Consider the following 15,183-nt stretch of genomic DNA (forward strand, 5'->3'; position numbering starts at 1 on the left):
TCAAAGGACAAAAATTCAGCCGTATGAGTGACAGACGGATGGCTGGACAGAGGAATAAATATAAATTTAGATGGATGGTAAGATTGATGGTCAAACATGGTTAGATAGACAAATAGATGGAAAAACGAATGGATGGACAGACTGCTAGAGGTACAAAAGGATCAGATGGATGGATGGATGACCCAGGACATAAAGTCAGTAAACACATGCGTTTCCATCTTCGACTTACCCAGAGCAGGAAAATACTTGAACCAAATTCCTGATCCGTCTTTTGCTGCACAGAAACCCTGTTAGCTACATCCGTCCAATAGAGAACTTAAGCGACATTTACACGGCATCTAAGCTTTATTGCAAACCAAACTCTACATCTGTAAAAAAAGAAAAAATCTTTGTGCCAAATTGTGGATTTTAAACATTAAAAACAAAAAACTGAGAAACTGTTGATTTTCACTGAAATTAATGCTGCACACTTTATTGATGTTTCCACTTTGATCCAAACTTTCCATGACCACATGAATCCATCCATCCACATATAACCACATACAATTAGTCTTAGTACAGTTCTGGCATGTTTCCTGGCAATGTCGCAAATAAACATGACTCTACGCAGCATTCTGCCTAAAACTCATCAGTTGTTGTATAATAAGAACAAATATTTATCCACTGATACATGTGCAGCACCTTTTCCTGACAGTTTGTTCAGAAGGTGAGAAAAGAAAAAAAACAAAAAACTAAACAACAATCAGCAACACAAAGATTATGAGATCGTTCCCTGACGGTGCTCATTGCCACCGACTCTGTAACCAACCGGTTCGGCTCCAGCGGGAAGAAAGGCGTCGGAGGACATTTTTTAGGAGTGAGTGCAGCAGCAGCAGCAGTTGTGTCCCGATGGCCACACCTTCAGCACAGATGAGCTCTATTTTTACTTCCAGTCCTGCAGGAGGTGTTCGGTTTCTCTTGCGCTCCCGTGTCTCAAGGTTCTCTGGTACAGTAACCACATCTCTGACTCCTCTAGAGCTCACCAAGATCCCAGCTGGCCTCGGGCCATAAAACCACCTGTGGGTAGTGAGAGGGGGCTTAAAAAAAAAAAAAAAAAAAAAAAAAGTCGGATTTTGTTGCTGATTGGATTTCAAGAGCCATTTTCGGATAAGAAACTTAACTTCTTGAGACAAATATTTAATATAACTACAATAAAAAGATTTGAGATGATTTGGATTACAATTAAGCTAACATTTAATAACGTTAATATTCAATTTCAAAAATGCTTTTGTTTCTGCTTTCTGCGTGATGTGGATTTGGTCAAATTAACAGATCTGGCTGTGAAAAAAATTTCTAAGGAGACCTAGTGTCAACTTTATCATTCAACACCATCGCCTGATAACTCTCTGCTGCCACCTAGTGTAGTTACCTAGCTGCTGCTGCTGCTGCAAGAACAAACAAAAAAAAAAAAGCAAAACAAAAACAAGCAGATGCAAAGTCAACTAAAGATGCGATTCTTTCAACCCGTACAGTTGGGACAATATCACATGGCACAGCTTGAACTGTTTAGTCACTAATGCAGATCAAGCGTTGCTACACTTTAGGAAAACAAAAACATACTCAATCCTTCTTTCAACCTAGACTTTAGAACATCTAGAATTTAAATTTACTCCCTCGTTTCTTTACCCCATAACTGAAAACAACATCACCCAAGAAAGAACTAATAAGCACCAGAAAGCTTAGCTAATTTGTGAGATAAAACAGGAATTGTCTGCGTAACAAGACGGTATGTTGCCGGAATAAAGAAGATATTGTTGTGTCCTTGCATGCGTATGACAGCAAGTCTTCTTTTTGTTATAATTTTCTGCAGTGTGGGTGGTTTAGAGGTGGGCAGGGACTACCTGTGGACATTTCCTACACCTCAAAAGCTGGAAATCTCGATCTCATTGGCTGCAGAAGGTCTGCCAGGAAGTAGATGGTGCCGGCCATGCCTGCAATGAGACGGGGAAACGTCTAGTTTTATACAGTGACCTGCATTCATCCTGTTATGTAATTGTTTAGTGGAAGGAAAACATGGGACAGAAGGGAAATGTAGTCACAGGGTACAGTGCTGTAAAAACAAGATTTGTTCCGTTTTGGCCTTTTTGTCACACCTAAATGTTTTAGATCCTCAGTTGAAAACAAACAGGAAATACACAGAGAACTTTGTGATAAAGTTTTTAACTTTTATACCACAAAATAACTTGGATTAACCCTATTTTAAGCTCAGTGGTTAATACTTGACCTGTAAAATCGAGAGATCCCTCAAACAGAACTAGTCATGAACAGAACAGCATGAAGTAGGCTTTAAGATCTCCAAAAGCAACACATCATGCCCCGATCTAAAGACATTCAAGAACCCTTTGCACATAGAAGTCACTGACTTCTATAGGCCTATTTACACTACCCTTGTTAAAACGATCCGAGCCGAGACCAGTCCGAGCTTGAATCAGTTAACCAAACCGAGCCTCGTTCTGACGACCGTTTACCCACCACGCTATCTCAGTTCCCTGGTTGCTCCTCACCTCCTAGTGGCTCTGCGGTACTACTGCTCTCTGGGATTAAAGGCGGGACAAAGCAAATCAAAACGGCGGCACCCGTAACATTCAGGTTGTTATGGTTAGACAGAGTCGACTTTTGGGATGTGGATAAGACAAACGAACGTCTAATAAGGATTTACAGACGCAGGAAACAACGACAGACGCTGAGGTTCATCACACTGCTAAGCAGAATCATCACTGGAAAGCGTGTGGCACGGTAAGGAAGCTAGTATTATTATGAATGTCTGAAATTTGTCTGAATGGAGTGTGAATCGGGACGTGCAGCCAGACACGCCGGAAAAACCGCGGACAGTCAGCTGACTGTAAGGGGATGCTCATGCGCTCTTCTTTGTCAGATAACCGGGATAAAAAAAACAGGCCGAGACCACACATGGAACTGGTCTGCAGTAAGCGCGGTCCGGTTATGTCTAGCTCGGTTCAGTTCAGTCTGTTTACCGTTTACACTCGAGAGTTATCTCGGTTACCGAGCTCGGACTGGTCTCGGCTCGGTTAAAAAAGGGTAGTGTAAACGGGGTATATGTGGAAAGAGTTCCCAAACTGTTTCTAAGGTTTTGGGACTAAAGTGAACCACACTAGCTTTGTTTCCATGCACAAAATCTTAAGATTGGATTTAGAAAAAAAAAGGAGAAAAAAAAACAAACATTGTAAATAACAATTTTGAGCTCTTAATGTTTCCAACAGAAAGGTTGTATCGGCAGTCCCGGCGGTTTTGCTTCCCAACGTATGTCCGCCACTCTACAATGTGGAAATACGTCACGTTGGCGTCAGGCGCACTCAGGTGAGTTTGCCAAATTCGGAATAACTGATCCTGACAAGTGTTTATATGCACGTTGATCGGATTACCAATGGGCATAAACCACCCCTCCCTCGTAATATCATGTCATTCCGATCAAGCTTTATCCGATCACGATGTTCCGACTGACTTGTTTACCTGACATTACATGTTTTATTCCGGTTACTTTGGTCCATGTAAACGTAGCTACTGAGAGCTGTTATCCACAAACGGAGGAAACATGGAAGGGCGGTGAACCTTCGGCCAAACAAAGTGACTCCAGGAGGGCATCGGCGCAGAAGAACCCAGAGCAACATCTAAGCACCGCAGGCCTTACTGCCTCAGCTGAGGTCGGCTTTAGGATCGAGCAACTAGAGAGAGGCCAGGCAAAGATGGCCTCCATGGGAGGAAAACCAGAAATTTAAAGCAACCTTTTTTATTTATACAGGTTGCCTTTGTGTGGTATTTAAATTTGATTAATACTCTGGAACATTTATTTAGGACAAAAAAAGCAAAAACAGAAGAAATCTAAAAGGGGATGAATATTATTTTCAAAGGCCAGTGCTTGGTGTTTGGTTGTTAGTCTTAGGCTAAATCATTTCAGATTCTGACGTTTTTACCTTCAAAGAGAGAAAAGGGGGTGTCCGGCGTCCGGCATCCATGTCTTCCGTAGTTCATGCACCAGTCTGCAAACTGCAGAAACAAGGAGAATAAAAGAGCACAAGGTGGATTAACCCAGAACCGCCTCAGGAGAAAAACCAGCAATGTCGACAACTTCTAAACTTGTGCTTCTGTCGGTGAAACCCCGGCATCTGACAACGGATCAGATCAGTGTCACGACTTGGCGGCCATCCTTGGTGAACGGATCCATATTAATGAAAGTACAGGTTGGACGGCTGCCAGCTGGAGCTCATCCAGAAAGATGAAAATAAATAGAAAAAAAAGGACCCGACGAACAACTCGCACGGACAGCCACCAACCTGCCTGTCAATAAACATAAAAGCTTCTGTCGCCGTTTCTTGAATAATTTTCAATTTCAGGGCTGGCCAGTGGCCAGCTTCTGCATGACTGTCGGTGCTTTGAACCGAGTTAAACAGAACTTTCACATCTTACATCAAAGTCAGAGGAAACGGAGCCTCAAAGAAAGACGGAAACCCTCCCAAATATTTACCCCCCTCTCCCCCCGTGTGTCCTCACCATGCAGGCTCTGTACAGGTGCTTGGGGTCCTGCGTTAGCCGATAGAGGCCCAGGAAGGCGTAGGCGTTCCCAGCTGCCCCGTGGCAGAGGCCGTACCCTTTCTTCAGCAGACCCCAGCGCCACACCACCTCCCCACACTGCAGAGCGTCCTCCAGGTACTGAGGGATCCCAAAAACCTGCAACGGGAGGCAGATCAGAACAGGAAACAACAAAGCTGAGCCACTAGATGGCGCTGTGACTCCACTGATGATTCATTTCTATCCACAGGTGACCTTCGGAGTTTGTCTTTCCAAAATAACAGCGCTCTAATCTCCTTGCTCACTTTGTACGCCTGCAGGAGCATGTAGATCACCCCCGGGGAGCCGTGGCACCAGTGCACCAGCAGGTCCCGGTCGTCCCCGATGCAGGGGGGGTAGTTCCCGGAGGGCAACCTGAGGCGGCAGACGTGGTCGATGCTGGGCTTCACCAGCCTGTGCACGTGTTCCTCTGCGGAAACGAAGCCCGGCTGTGGAGCAGGGATTAGAAAGTGGTTAGCAGGGGGTGGAGACCCAACAGATGGCACCTCTGGTGCGCTGAGACAGTCTGCAAACGGAGGGCTTACTGGACAAGAACAGCCAGATGCTACATCTGAATACTAAATTCAGTTAATTTTTTTTATGTACATGAACTAAGTTTACTCCTACAGTAACATCCTCATAGATGAGCACGGAGGTGGCGCCATAATGGTGTGGAACGAGGCATCTACGCCCAGGGAATAACACACCCACAGCTGAAGGCCCACGTCGCCACCTTTCCGGCCAAGCAGCGACCCAAAACCCGTCAGATCCGCAGGAATCTCGATCCATGTTACCAAATATGAGGCAATTTGGTTCACATGAGACTAAAAGCTGGACAGGAAGTGAGCGGAGAACCAGGAGCGAACTGAAGACAGGATCAGATCTAATTACAGCCGAGGGCCCAAATATGTGAAACCATTTTCTGTTGAGAGAATAACGTTCCTACAGCGAAGCATCATGGTAGAAGCCTGAACAATTAAAGGAACTCTCTAGCCTGTTCCCAGCCTGGCGGAGCGGTTTGCTCAGATGAGATGGACCCAGTTAAAGCGCCACAGCGCCGCATCATGACGTGGGCCATGATGGCCGTTGGCAGGGCCTGAAAATCAGCTCCAAACTGAATTAAGAGACTGTTCTGTCAATCAATGCTAAAACATTCAAGAGACCACGTTTCAGTCTGATAGAAGCTCACTTTTCAACCGTTAACGTTTTCACCAAGTTTCCCCCTCAAAAACATCCCTGTGTAAAATAAAGGCTTGCTGCCATTTTAAAAGGTTAAACCGTTTCTCACCTGCATAAGGAAATAGTAGATACCGGCGAGCCCGTGAGCAGCGCCGACATAATGCTCCTGGTACCACTCGTACATCAGCGGGCTCTGGTTCTGGAACCTGTACTTCCTGCTGAGAGTCTCGCCGGACGCCAGAACGACCTCGCTGATCTGGACGGGGGGGGGGAAAGTGGATCTGTGAACGGCGGAGACGCGGGACTCTGGAGGCGCTGCGTGACGTCGGCGGGCGGCTTACCTGCTGGATGTACTGCAGCGGGATGCGGTCCTGGCCGAGCTGCTGGTTGATGAAGGCCAGGGCGTAGAGGTAGCCCACCCGCCCGTAGAGCAGCTCGTCCGGCAGCCCCCCCGTCCCGCTCGCCACCGTCTGGTGATACTGCATCAGCCTGGAAGCAGCAGCACAGCTCAGCACACAGACGGACTACAGATCTGCTTTGCGTAGGAGCCGGATGAAAACCCGTAACAACCTGTTGATGCATTCTTCGGACTCCTGCGCCCTCTGGAGGCGGGCGTAAACCACGGCGGCGACGGCCAGCGGCCCGGTGTCTCCGCACAGAAAGGTGACGTCGTGGCGGCGGGTCAGATACTTCAGGCTGTGGCTGACGTAGTCCAGCGCTTTCTGCAGGAAGGATTCCTCTCTGAAGATGCTGTGGAGGTGCAGGTAGAGCAGAGCGATGCCTGCGAGGGACAAAGATGCCAAACACGTCAGACCGAGGCGTTTCACGGATGTGTCGAATCAGAACTACCGAAACATTTTGTTTATTTTTAGAGGCTCATGAAGACTAGCCTGTACGCAGCGTGATGAAGGATCACCACGGATTCACAGCTCCGTTTTATACAAAAGTCTGACTGCTTTGGCTCAACTATTCTGTTTAGTTCACTGCAAGTGAAAATTGCAAATTTCACAATAAAACTACTTTTCGCATTTTGGCCCTAGATACTTCTAACACTAAAATGTTGGCAAAAACATCACACTACTGTTCTAAACCCAACAGAAATGATCCAACTGTAGAACTAGTCAACTCGCTTGTGTCCTAATTTTACACTTCTTTTAATCTCCACCTTTGTGCAGAGGCCCACAGCACGATGCTTCCACTGCCGACTAACCGTCCCGCAGGATGATGCTGCCGAGGACACATCGGGGCCGACAACGGCGCAGGAACCAGGTGCTGTAACCAATTCAACATGGCAGCCCTCTGTCAGTCTGCCTCAGGGCAGCCATTGCTACTAATGCAGCTCACCACCATCAGGGTGTGAATGTGTGCATGACTGAAGGCAGAATGAAGCGTGCTTTGGTCGTCTGGACTTGATAAAGCGCTGTACAAGCTCAGGACATCTAGCATGATGCTGCCAGCAGCGGTGGAACAGCCCCGGCACACGATGCTACAACCACCACGCCTAAAACGTTGAATCCTATCTTCTTTGCTTTAAAAGAACCACATCAACTCCTCCAGACATTTTTTTCATCATTGCCATTAAATATCTTAAGCAGAGATGCACCGATCGGATATCTGCTCCAATATTGATAATTTAGCTGGATCGGATATGAACATGATATAAATGACGCATTCCGATCCAGTCGGTTCTTTTGTATTAATATCATACACAGAAATACAGTTCTAGTCACTTCAATTCTACGTTCGCAACACCGGCAACGTCATCACACAGAGCAGCTAGTGAAGAAACATTACAATCGTGATACGGCAACAAGTCCGACTAGGGAGATGATTTGAGTTAATCGATTAATTTGAATTTACATTTTTTTTTTTTTTTTTTTAAGATAAGAATTTTTGGAAATCTGGATTTTATATTGCCAATTAACTCATCAGGCTTCCATGAAGAAATGCTGAAATCCTGAATTTATGTTTAGGAAAATAAATTGTCAAAATATTATAAATTGGTAACTTTTTTTTAAACCAAAATATGAAACACTTTAATAATTGACTTTAATTTACTTATCTTTTAAGTTAGTTTGAAGTTTCACCAGTGAAGTGAAGCCTGTTCTCAACTCATTGTGTAAAACCACTAGCAGCAAACATTTTGTTCTATGTTCATTGTTTATGATAGCAGGGCCGCCATCTTGTCTCACAGCTTGTATTTAGTTGCACTTTGAATTCAGGTCCCACTCCCACACAAAATGGTTGACATAAAAGCAAGTTGTTTTTTTTGGGGAATTTTTTTTTTCCATTTCTTTTTGTGAAACGAAAAGAAGGGAAAAAAATAGATTGATCGGATTTGGCACGATAAAACCGGAGATTTTATGTTTAAGCCATGTGGGTTCGACTGCAACATCTGAAACGCGAAAACTGCAAGGGGTGGTGATAGAGTTGTTCAATTCGACACCGCAGACATGGTAATGTAGACAGCTCACTCATCGGCCCAGGTGTCTGTATCGGACTGGAAAAAACATGCATCAGTGCATCTCTAATTTAACCTGTCTGAGCTGACTATACTTTTTTGCAGGGATGGTGACTCGTTCATACTGGAAGCTAAAATTGTCAGATTTCTCCATTTTGGAGCAGCTCTAGTCTTTAGGGATCTATCAAATGATCCTCTGTCTGATTGGGGAACAGTTTGGATCTGTTGGTTAAAACCTGGACTCACATTATGTGCAAGGAAACCATCCATCCATCCATCCATCCATCCATCGTCTACCGGCTTACCCTTGTAGGGCCATGGGTTGGCTGTGCCTATGTGCAGTGGTTCTCGAACAACAGACGGGGGTTCAACCTGGACAGGTTGCCAGTCAATCATAGGGCAACACAGAGACACACAGGACAGACAACCATGCATGCACACTCATACGTAAGGGCAGTTTATAGAGACCATTTAACCAAATAGAGGTGTTTTTTGGACTGTGGGAGGAAGCTGGAATACCTTGAGAGAACCCACCAGGCAAACAGGCAAACTCCATGCTGAAAGACTCCAGGCCAGGATTCAAACTCAGGACCTTGCTGCTGCATGGCAACAGTGCTACCAACAGAGCCATCAAATCGCTGCCAGGAAACCAATCATAATAACCGGATTAATTCATATTAATTAGTTCAAATAAATTCCACAAACACACAGTCAAGAAGAGTGATATAATCGTTGGGCGGGATTGTGCCAGAAGCTTGTTGACGCAAACAAACGTGTGATTCGTAGAGTAAAATCTAGTTGTTTTTCCGTAAGTGGAGCAAAAAATAAGTAAAAAAAATAATTTAATAACCACCCTACTTGACAGTAGCTACAGTTGTTAGATTTGACTGACTTACTTAGATTCCTCTGAATATACTTATTGGTGCTGCGTTGAAACGGCACAGTCTTTGTCTCAGCTGATCTGAGATGTTTGGTGTCCCAGCAGCTTCCAGTTCATGGCATCCTAACCGACTCCTTTCTTCGGCCAGTTTGGCTCTGATAGTGGAAACTTGAACAATAAAGTGTTCAAAATGATCCCTGAGATAAGCCCAAGCAGCCTTAGGAATTGAGATGGGAGGCTTAAGATTAAGTCACCAGGAGTTTCAGGAGTCCACGGTTTGACACCGATGTAGGGTTAAAGGAGACATAACATGCAACATCCACTTTCTTTAGCCTTTAAACACATTTGGTTCTGTACTTGGTCATTTGTGGAAGTCCAGATGCTGCATAGACATATTTCTATTCTATTTAGGTCATATTTTTTCAGTTCAGTTTTCTCCATCCCCAAATACATTTTTTTTTTTACAATTGTGTTTGCTGCGGAGCTCCAAAACAAGGTCAAGGACTTCCGGCTTACCGAGTTTTGGGAAATCCGCCATTTTAATTTCTCGCTGGAACTATGTAGTAAAGGCTCAACGCTGCCGAAGGCACAAGTGGAGAAGTGGAAACTGTAAAAGCTACCGACCCCCGTGATGCAAAACGTTGGGTTGTTGGGTGTATGGACCCACACAATCCATCATTACACCGTCCCCCGGCAGACTACAAAAATGGCCGATTGGGGTGGAGTGCAGCCTGGAGGGGGCGGGGTCAAAGAAACGGCCCCTAAACGAGTTGCTCTTAGACACACCTCAGAACAGGGGGAGAAGAGGGGCTGTGGGGCAAGAACAGAACTTAAGAGCATGATATGTCCCCTTAAAAGGCTGCCTCCGTGTAGGAAACTAAGTAAACCTTTTCCTTGAGTCCTACCCGCCTTCCCAAAATTTGCCAAGAGTCAAAGATTGTGATGCAGTTGCAGAACTTGGAGGTAGTCCCCTTCCCACATTTTACTCAGAGAGGGGGGGGGGAGCATGATACTACCACCACCATGCTTGACAGTCGATAGAGTGCTCTAATAAAATTCCACACTTTTAAAAGACGGCATACAAACCTGGCAACGCATTTTTGTTTTATTGCCTCGGCGTCCTCAGGTGTGGTTGCTGATGTTTGAGCTCTGGGAATCGGGCTACAATCAAAATACACGGCAGTGTTTCTTATTTTCACACCTCACTGGAGGTAGAGCAGAGCATCCCACCGTGTGTGTGACTCGGTCCTCACCTGTCCAGCCTGTGTAAGCGGTGCAGTCTCTTGGATCAGCCGACTTCAGGCCATTTTCCATGACGGCTAAAAGCTCGCTGACCTTGCTGCTCAGCCTCTGGGCAAACTCCGGAGTGAGCTGAAGGTAAAGGGGGAGAACGGTTTAAACAACGAGGTGCGAAGCCGAGCCCCTCCTGCGTCCTCGCATCCTCCTTCGCTTTACCTTTCCCTGAGAGTCAAACAGCGCCTGTGTGGAAGCTGGGCTCCCATCATAGTCGTGATAAGGATTCCTCAACGCTCTTGTGTCCATTTTAGAAATCTAGATAACAGCTGGAAGCTTCAAACAAAGGAGATATGAAACATAAAAAAATGCGACAAAGGGGGTGACTTCAACACTCAACATAAAGTCACAAAAAACACCGCCTGGTTTCTGCGCACAGCTTACACGCCCACGCTGTCCAGCAAGCTAGCGAAGCTGCTTCTGTTTAGCTTAGCCACGGAGCTAATGCTAGCCATTAGCATCAAGCGGCGCGGGGAATATTGCAACGGCGCAGTGAAAACAAGCAAATACGCGGTTACAACATACAAATAACAAGGAGAGAAGGTGTAGAAAAGTATTCACATAAGAAGACACCCTACGAACGCAGCTGGGTTGTTGTTTAGGCTCTGTGTCGTAATGTCGCTCCTGAAAGGCTAACTCGCTACTGCCAACTACCGCAAAAGAGGAAGTACTGCAGCTAGGAAATGTGACTCCCGCTACAGCAACAAAGAGGCATCACAAGAGGGTTCCTATGCAGTCCAGAAAAGCCTAAAAAAAAGTACAGAATTTGTTTTGATCGTTTTCCGTGTTTGGTAAAAATAAAGAATTTGAGTGGTAGTTTTATAAGGCCATCTTTTAAAAAATCCACTTCACTTTCCGCACACCAGTACCGGAAAGAGCGATTCAACACCCCACAATAATGATGCTTCCACAGCCCAGAGGGGCCATGGTTTTCCCTTTTACACTGAAACACATCTAAAGCTTTGTTTTGGTTGATGTCTGTGAAACTTACTTATCACATTGTTTTTGAGTTGCTGACAACAAAATAGAAAAACAACAGTTGATGCTTAATTGGTCTCTTACATGATTTCAGATCTTTGTTTCCATTTTTATGAAATCGTACACCAGTAGGAAAATATGTCTATACTTTAAAATACAAGGGGAATGTAAACCTAAAATAATCATATTGTCCCCTTAACAGCATTACATAATGGAAATACAACCTCAGGTAAAGAAAAATAAACGGCATACATACTTTATTCTCTGTCCATTTGTCTAAATTGTGTGTGGTATGTTCTTCCTTCCTTCCTCATATGCTTTCCTCCCTTGTTACAATTCCTTCTTTCCTTTTGTGAGCATCTATAAGAGCTCTCCCTTCCTTTCTTCCTTCATGTCTTCTTATCCTCTTTGTTATACCAACACTTCTGTCTTTGTGTCTCATTTCTTCCTTCTGTGATTCAAAGCTACCTAGTGCCTTATCTCCACTGTTTCCTTGCACACGTCCTTCTTCTATTCCTTACTTTCCTTCTTTATGTCATTTTCTTCCATTTGACCTTCCTTGTTTCCTTTGTCTTTTGTCTTCTTTTTTCCTTCCCCTATTTTGTATCTCCTTCATTCATTCTGACCAGCCTCTTCCTTGTGTCAACTACTTTCCTTTTTTCTCATCCTCCGTGTGTCCATTCTTTCCTTCTTAAAACCCTTCCTTCCTTATGTTCTACTTCCACTCCTTATGTCCTTCATCCGTTGGGTCCTGCCTCCTCCACTCCTATGTGTTCATTACTGTCCTTTCTGCCTATCCTCCCTTCCTCTGTCAATTTTCCCCACCTTGAGTCCTTCCCTCTCTTCATTGCTTGCTAGTATTATCCTTCCTCCCTTCCATCTGGTCTTGTGGCTACAGTGGCATAGGAGTGAGGGAGCTTGTCCTGCAATTGGTGGGTTGCTGGTTTGATCCCCTGCTCTAACTGTCTCAGTTGTTGTGTGCTTGGGCAAGATGCTTTACTCAAATATCCTGCTTGTGGTGGTCTGATGGCCCACTACTAACACAGCCTCACTATGTTAGTAGCTACCGTCAGGATGTGAATGACCGATTGTAGTGTAGAGTGCTTTGGGGTTGTCAGACTAGTTAAAGCGCTATACAAGTAGATTTACTGTTTATGTCTTCCTTTCTAGTGTGTTTCTTCTTCCCTTCCTTTCTTCCACCCCTCTTTACTTGAGTCATTCCTTCCTCCATGCCTCTCATGCCTCTTTCCCTGTGTCCTTACTTCTTTTCTTTTGGTTTTTAATTGTTTTCCTTCTTTCCATCATTCCTTGTGTCCTACATCCATTCCCTTTGTCCTTCCTTACTCGTGTCCTACTCCTCTTATATTTTAATTTTCCTTCCTTTTGAATTCTCATGTTTTTTTGTTTGTATAAAATGACTATTAAAAGACAGAGTTATGGATGTGTCTGGGAAACTGTGGAATCTTTACGTAAGAAATTTTCTATAAGGGCTTGGCTGTAAGGAAGAACATTGTGTAAACTTTAAAATACTATTTTCTAATAACAATGCATGTTTATCAGGCCTCGAACTATTAGGTTTTGACCTTGTGTGACTTCTTTTCGAGTTTCTTGAATTCAGAACCTTTTGTTGTACTTCAGCGCTTCTCCAATCTTGATGACTCGGGTGACCTTGCCTTTGAAAACTGCAAATGAAGCCGACAATTAGATAGTCCAGATTTGCTTCCATCATCACCGTCGGCCTTTGTTTTTTCTGTTTACCTGTCTGCCTTTTTATGTCTGTGTTGGCGCCATTATTTCCACATCAAGTGGCCGGGCTGCTGCAGGTGAAGGTCGGTCGGGCCGTGCAAAGCACTGAGACTTGGACTGTCTCAGCTTGCCTTGAGGGATGGGGGAATGGAAATGAGGCTGAAAATGCAGGAAGATTCAGAGGGAGGCCTTCGGGTTTGATTGGAGCTTCTCCTTGAGAGACACATTATTGAGCGGAGTTTCCCTCCTACTTCACCTCTGAGAGGGTCATGTTTGATACATTTATTGATAAACCTTTAGTTTCTGGTGCCAGCATGCATAGGAGAAAAAATGAAGCTTGAAGCATAAGGATTTTGATGCTTCACAATTTTTGTTCCATAGTCAGTGATTTCTGTAAAAACGGATCCTACAAACTGTCATCGGTGTAGGGAAACGCTTCCTATTTTCATCACACCTTTGGGTGTCTAAGTTATGATACTCAAGAATGGAAAGTGTTTTCTTAAGAGAATTAAGAACAAACTCCAAGTGAGGTGTCCAGAGCTGATGGATGAGTGTCATGGTTGAGTTCTGGTTTGACTTCATTTTTCTGTTATTTTCATTTTTTCATCTCACGTGGGTTAGGTTTGACTTTGTTTATTGTTAGTTTTCATTGTCATCAGTTATTTTCTGTCATCTTCACTTCACCTCCTCAGCAGTCAGTCACACCTGTTAACAATTTACCAGTCAATTAGCCAGACCCTTGTTCCACCTGTGAAGTGCTCTATTTAAACCTCCCTCTGCCTTCAGTTCAGCACTGGGCCGTCTTCTGCTATCCACCACTCCATGCCAGTCCCTCAGTAAGTCTTTGTGTTCTACTGTTCGTTCCTGGAGAAGCTCTGCTCTTTGTCCAGGTGTCTCCTGAGAACTGCTAACCTGTCAAGCTGCTCTGGTGAAGCTCTGCTCTGTGCCCTGGTGTCTCCTGATAACTGCTAACCTGACTAGCCGCCCTGAGTCCTGGTGTTGCTATGAGGCCTGCTAGCCGAGCAGCACCTAGCGAGTGTGGACTCTCTCTCTCCGGGGCATCAGCTCCTGCCATCACCTACAACCCTGACCACCTGCAGCCCTTAACCTCTGTCCTCTGGTCTTCGTCATCAGCCATCACCACCCTTCCTTTAAATAAAGACTCTTAAACTTTAGTCCCGTGTGCGCTTCCTGAGTTCTTCGGTAAACAAATCATGACACACAGTAGTAATTTAAATATGAGTTTTTTTTTTTTTTTAACACAGAAGCTTGTTTTGTTCTTTCACATTACTCCACTTTTAAAACCAAATGGAACACATTTTATTTGGTGACGATAATGGTGTCATTATCTTGACTATAACAGGATGAACTCAGGACAAAGAAGCTTGTTTTGCTGAGCTTAGCCCATGATGTCAACATAAAGCTAATTTTGCTAGGATAAAACTTTAATTGTCTCATTACACTGAAAATGCAAGCGTGTGTTTCCTGAGCTGTTACCACATTTGATTTTGACCAGTAAATCAAGATGCTCAGACTCTAAACCAGTTGGTGATTCGTCACTTGGAAAATGTATGCATTCACTAAAACCAGTTCACACTTGAGAACCACAATGTGAACAGTAAAGGGTTTACACTTTTTATAAGCTCCCAAAGATAGTGGCAGACACCAGTAAGTATGCAGAACGAAGCCCCAGTCTCCATTCACCGATGCCAAAAAGAATCCATGTCAGCTGAACACAAAGTGACAGCGCTAACCAAGTGGAGTCTGGATCATTTCTGACCGATTTACCCCGCCGCTCTTCGCCATCCTCAATCTGATCTCCGCCTGAGTTCTTCTTCTCTCCGTCTCGCATCACTCTCAGAGATTTGCACAGACAACAAGGCCGCTGCTGCCCAGCTGTGCAGAGATGACCGCTTCACCTCCAGCCGTAGTCTGCAGCGGCCACCAGGACTGTCCAGGAAGGTTTTTGCCTCACTGAGTCAAGTTGAGAACAAAAAAAAAAAAAAAAAAACAGCTTCTGTCTTGTCTGCATCGCTTTGGA

At 44.6% G+C, this 15,183-nt stretch overlaps 1 protein-coding gene across 4 annotated transcripts; it reads right to left on the reverse strand.

The window, feature by feature from the left end:
• Positions 1 to 440: 440 nt before the first annotated feature.
• Positions 441 to 11,118, reverse strand: lancl1 (LanC antibiotic synthetase component C-like 1 (bacterial)). Of its 4 annotated transcripts, none has more exons than XM_021320029.2 (11): positions 10,980 to 11,118; positions 10,581 to 10,694; positions 10,379 to 10,496; positions 6,355 to 6,565; positions 6,126 to 6,273; positions 5,894 to 6,040; positions 4,872 to 5,054; positions 4,549 to 4,725; positions 3,972 to 4,044; positions 1,881 to 1,970; positions 441 to 1,056 (listed from the first exon to the last, which is right to left on the reverse strand). In XM_021320029.2, exons 2-10 carry the CDS (start codon positions 10,665 to 10,667, stop codon positions 1,894 to 1,896), a joined length of 1,221 nt encoding a protein of 406 aa, XP_021175704.1. In that variant the 5' UTR covers positions 10,668 to 10,694; positions 10,980 to 11,118; the 3' UTR covers positions 441 to 1,056; positions 1,881 to 1,893. The 4 variants fall into 4 exon arrangements, with proteins under 4 accessions (XP_021175704.1, XP_021175703.1, XP_012725013.1 ...); XM_021320028.2 differs by having other exon boundaries at positions 441 to 1,076; XM_012869559.3 differs by lacking the exon at positions 441 to 1,056 and having other exon boundaries at positions 1,080 to 1,970.
• Between the last annotated feature and the right edge of the window lie 4,065 nt (positions 11,119 to 15,183).

This window comes from Fundulus heteroclitus, chromosome 24 (assembly GCF_011125445.2).
Source record: "Fundulus heteroclitus isolate FHET01 chromosome 24, MU-UCD_Fhet_4.1, whole genome shotgun sequence".
In the NCBI taxonomy this organism is placed as follows: domain Eukaryota; kingdom Metazoa; phylum Chordata; class Actinopteri; order Cyprinodontiformes; family Fundulidae; genus Fundulus; species Fundulus heteroclitus.

What these genes read in the sequence shown, in the direction of transcription:
- lancl1 (XM_021320029.2), bottom strand. Translation starts at nt 10,667, where the DNA reads ATGGACACAAGAGCGTTGAGGAATCCTTATCACGACTATGATGGGAGC. An exon ending in CGCTGCAGTACATCCAGCAG is followed by an intron (nt 6,041 to 6,125) that starts GTAAGCCGCCCG and finishes CCCCCCGTCCAG; the next exon opens with ATCAGCGAGGTCGTTCTGGC. An exon ending in TCTACTATTTCCTTATGCAG is followed by an intron (nt 5,055 to 5,893) that starts GTGAGAAACGGT and finishes CCTGCTCCACAG; the next exon opens with CCGGGCTTCGTTTCCGCAGA.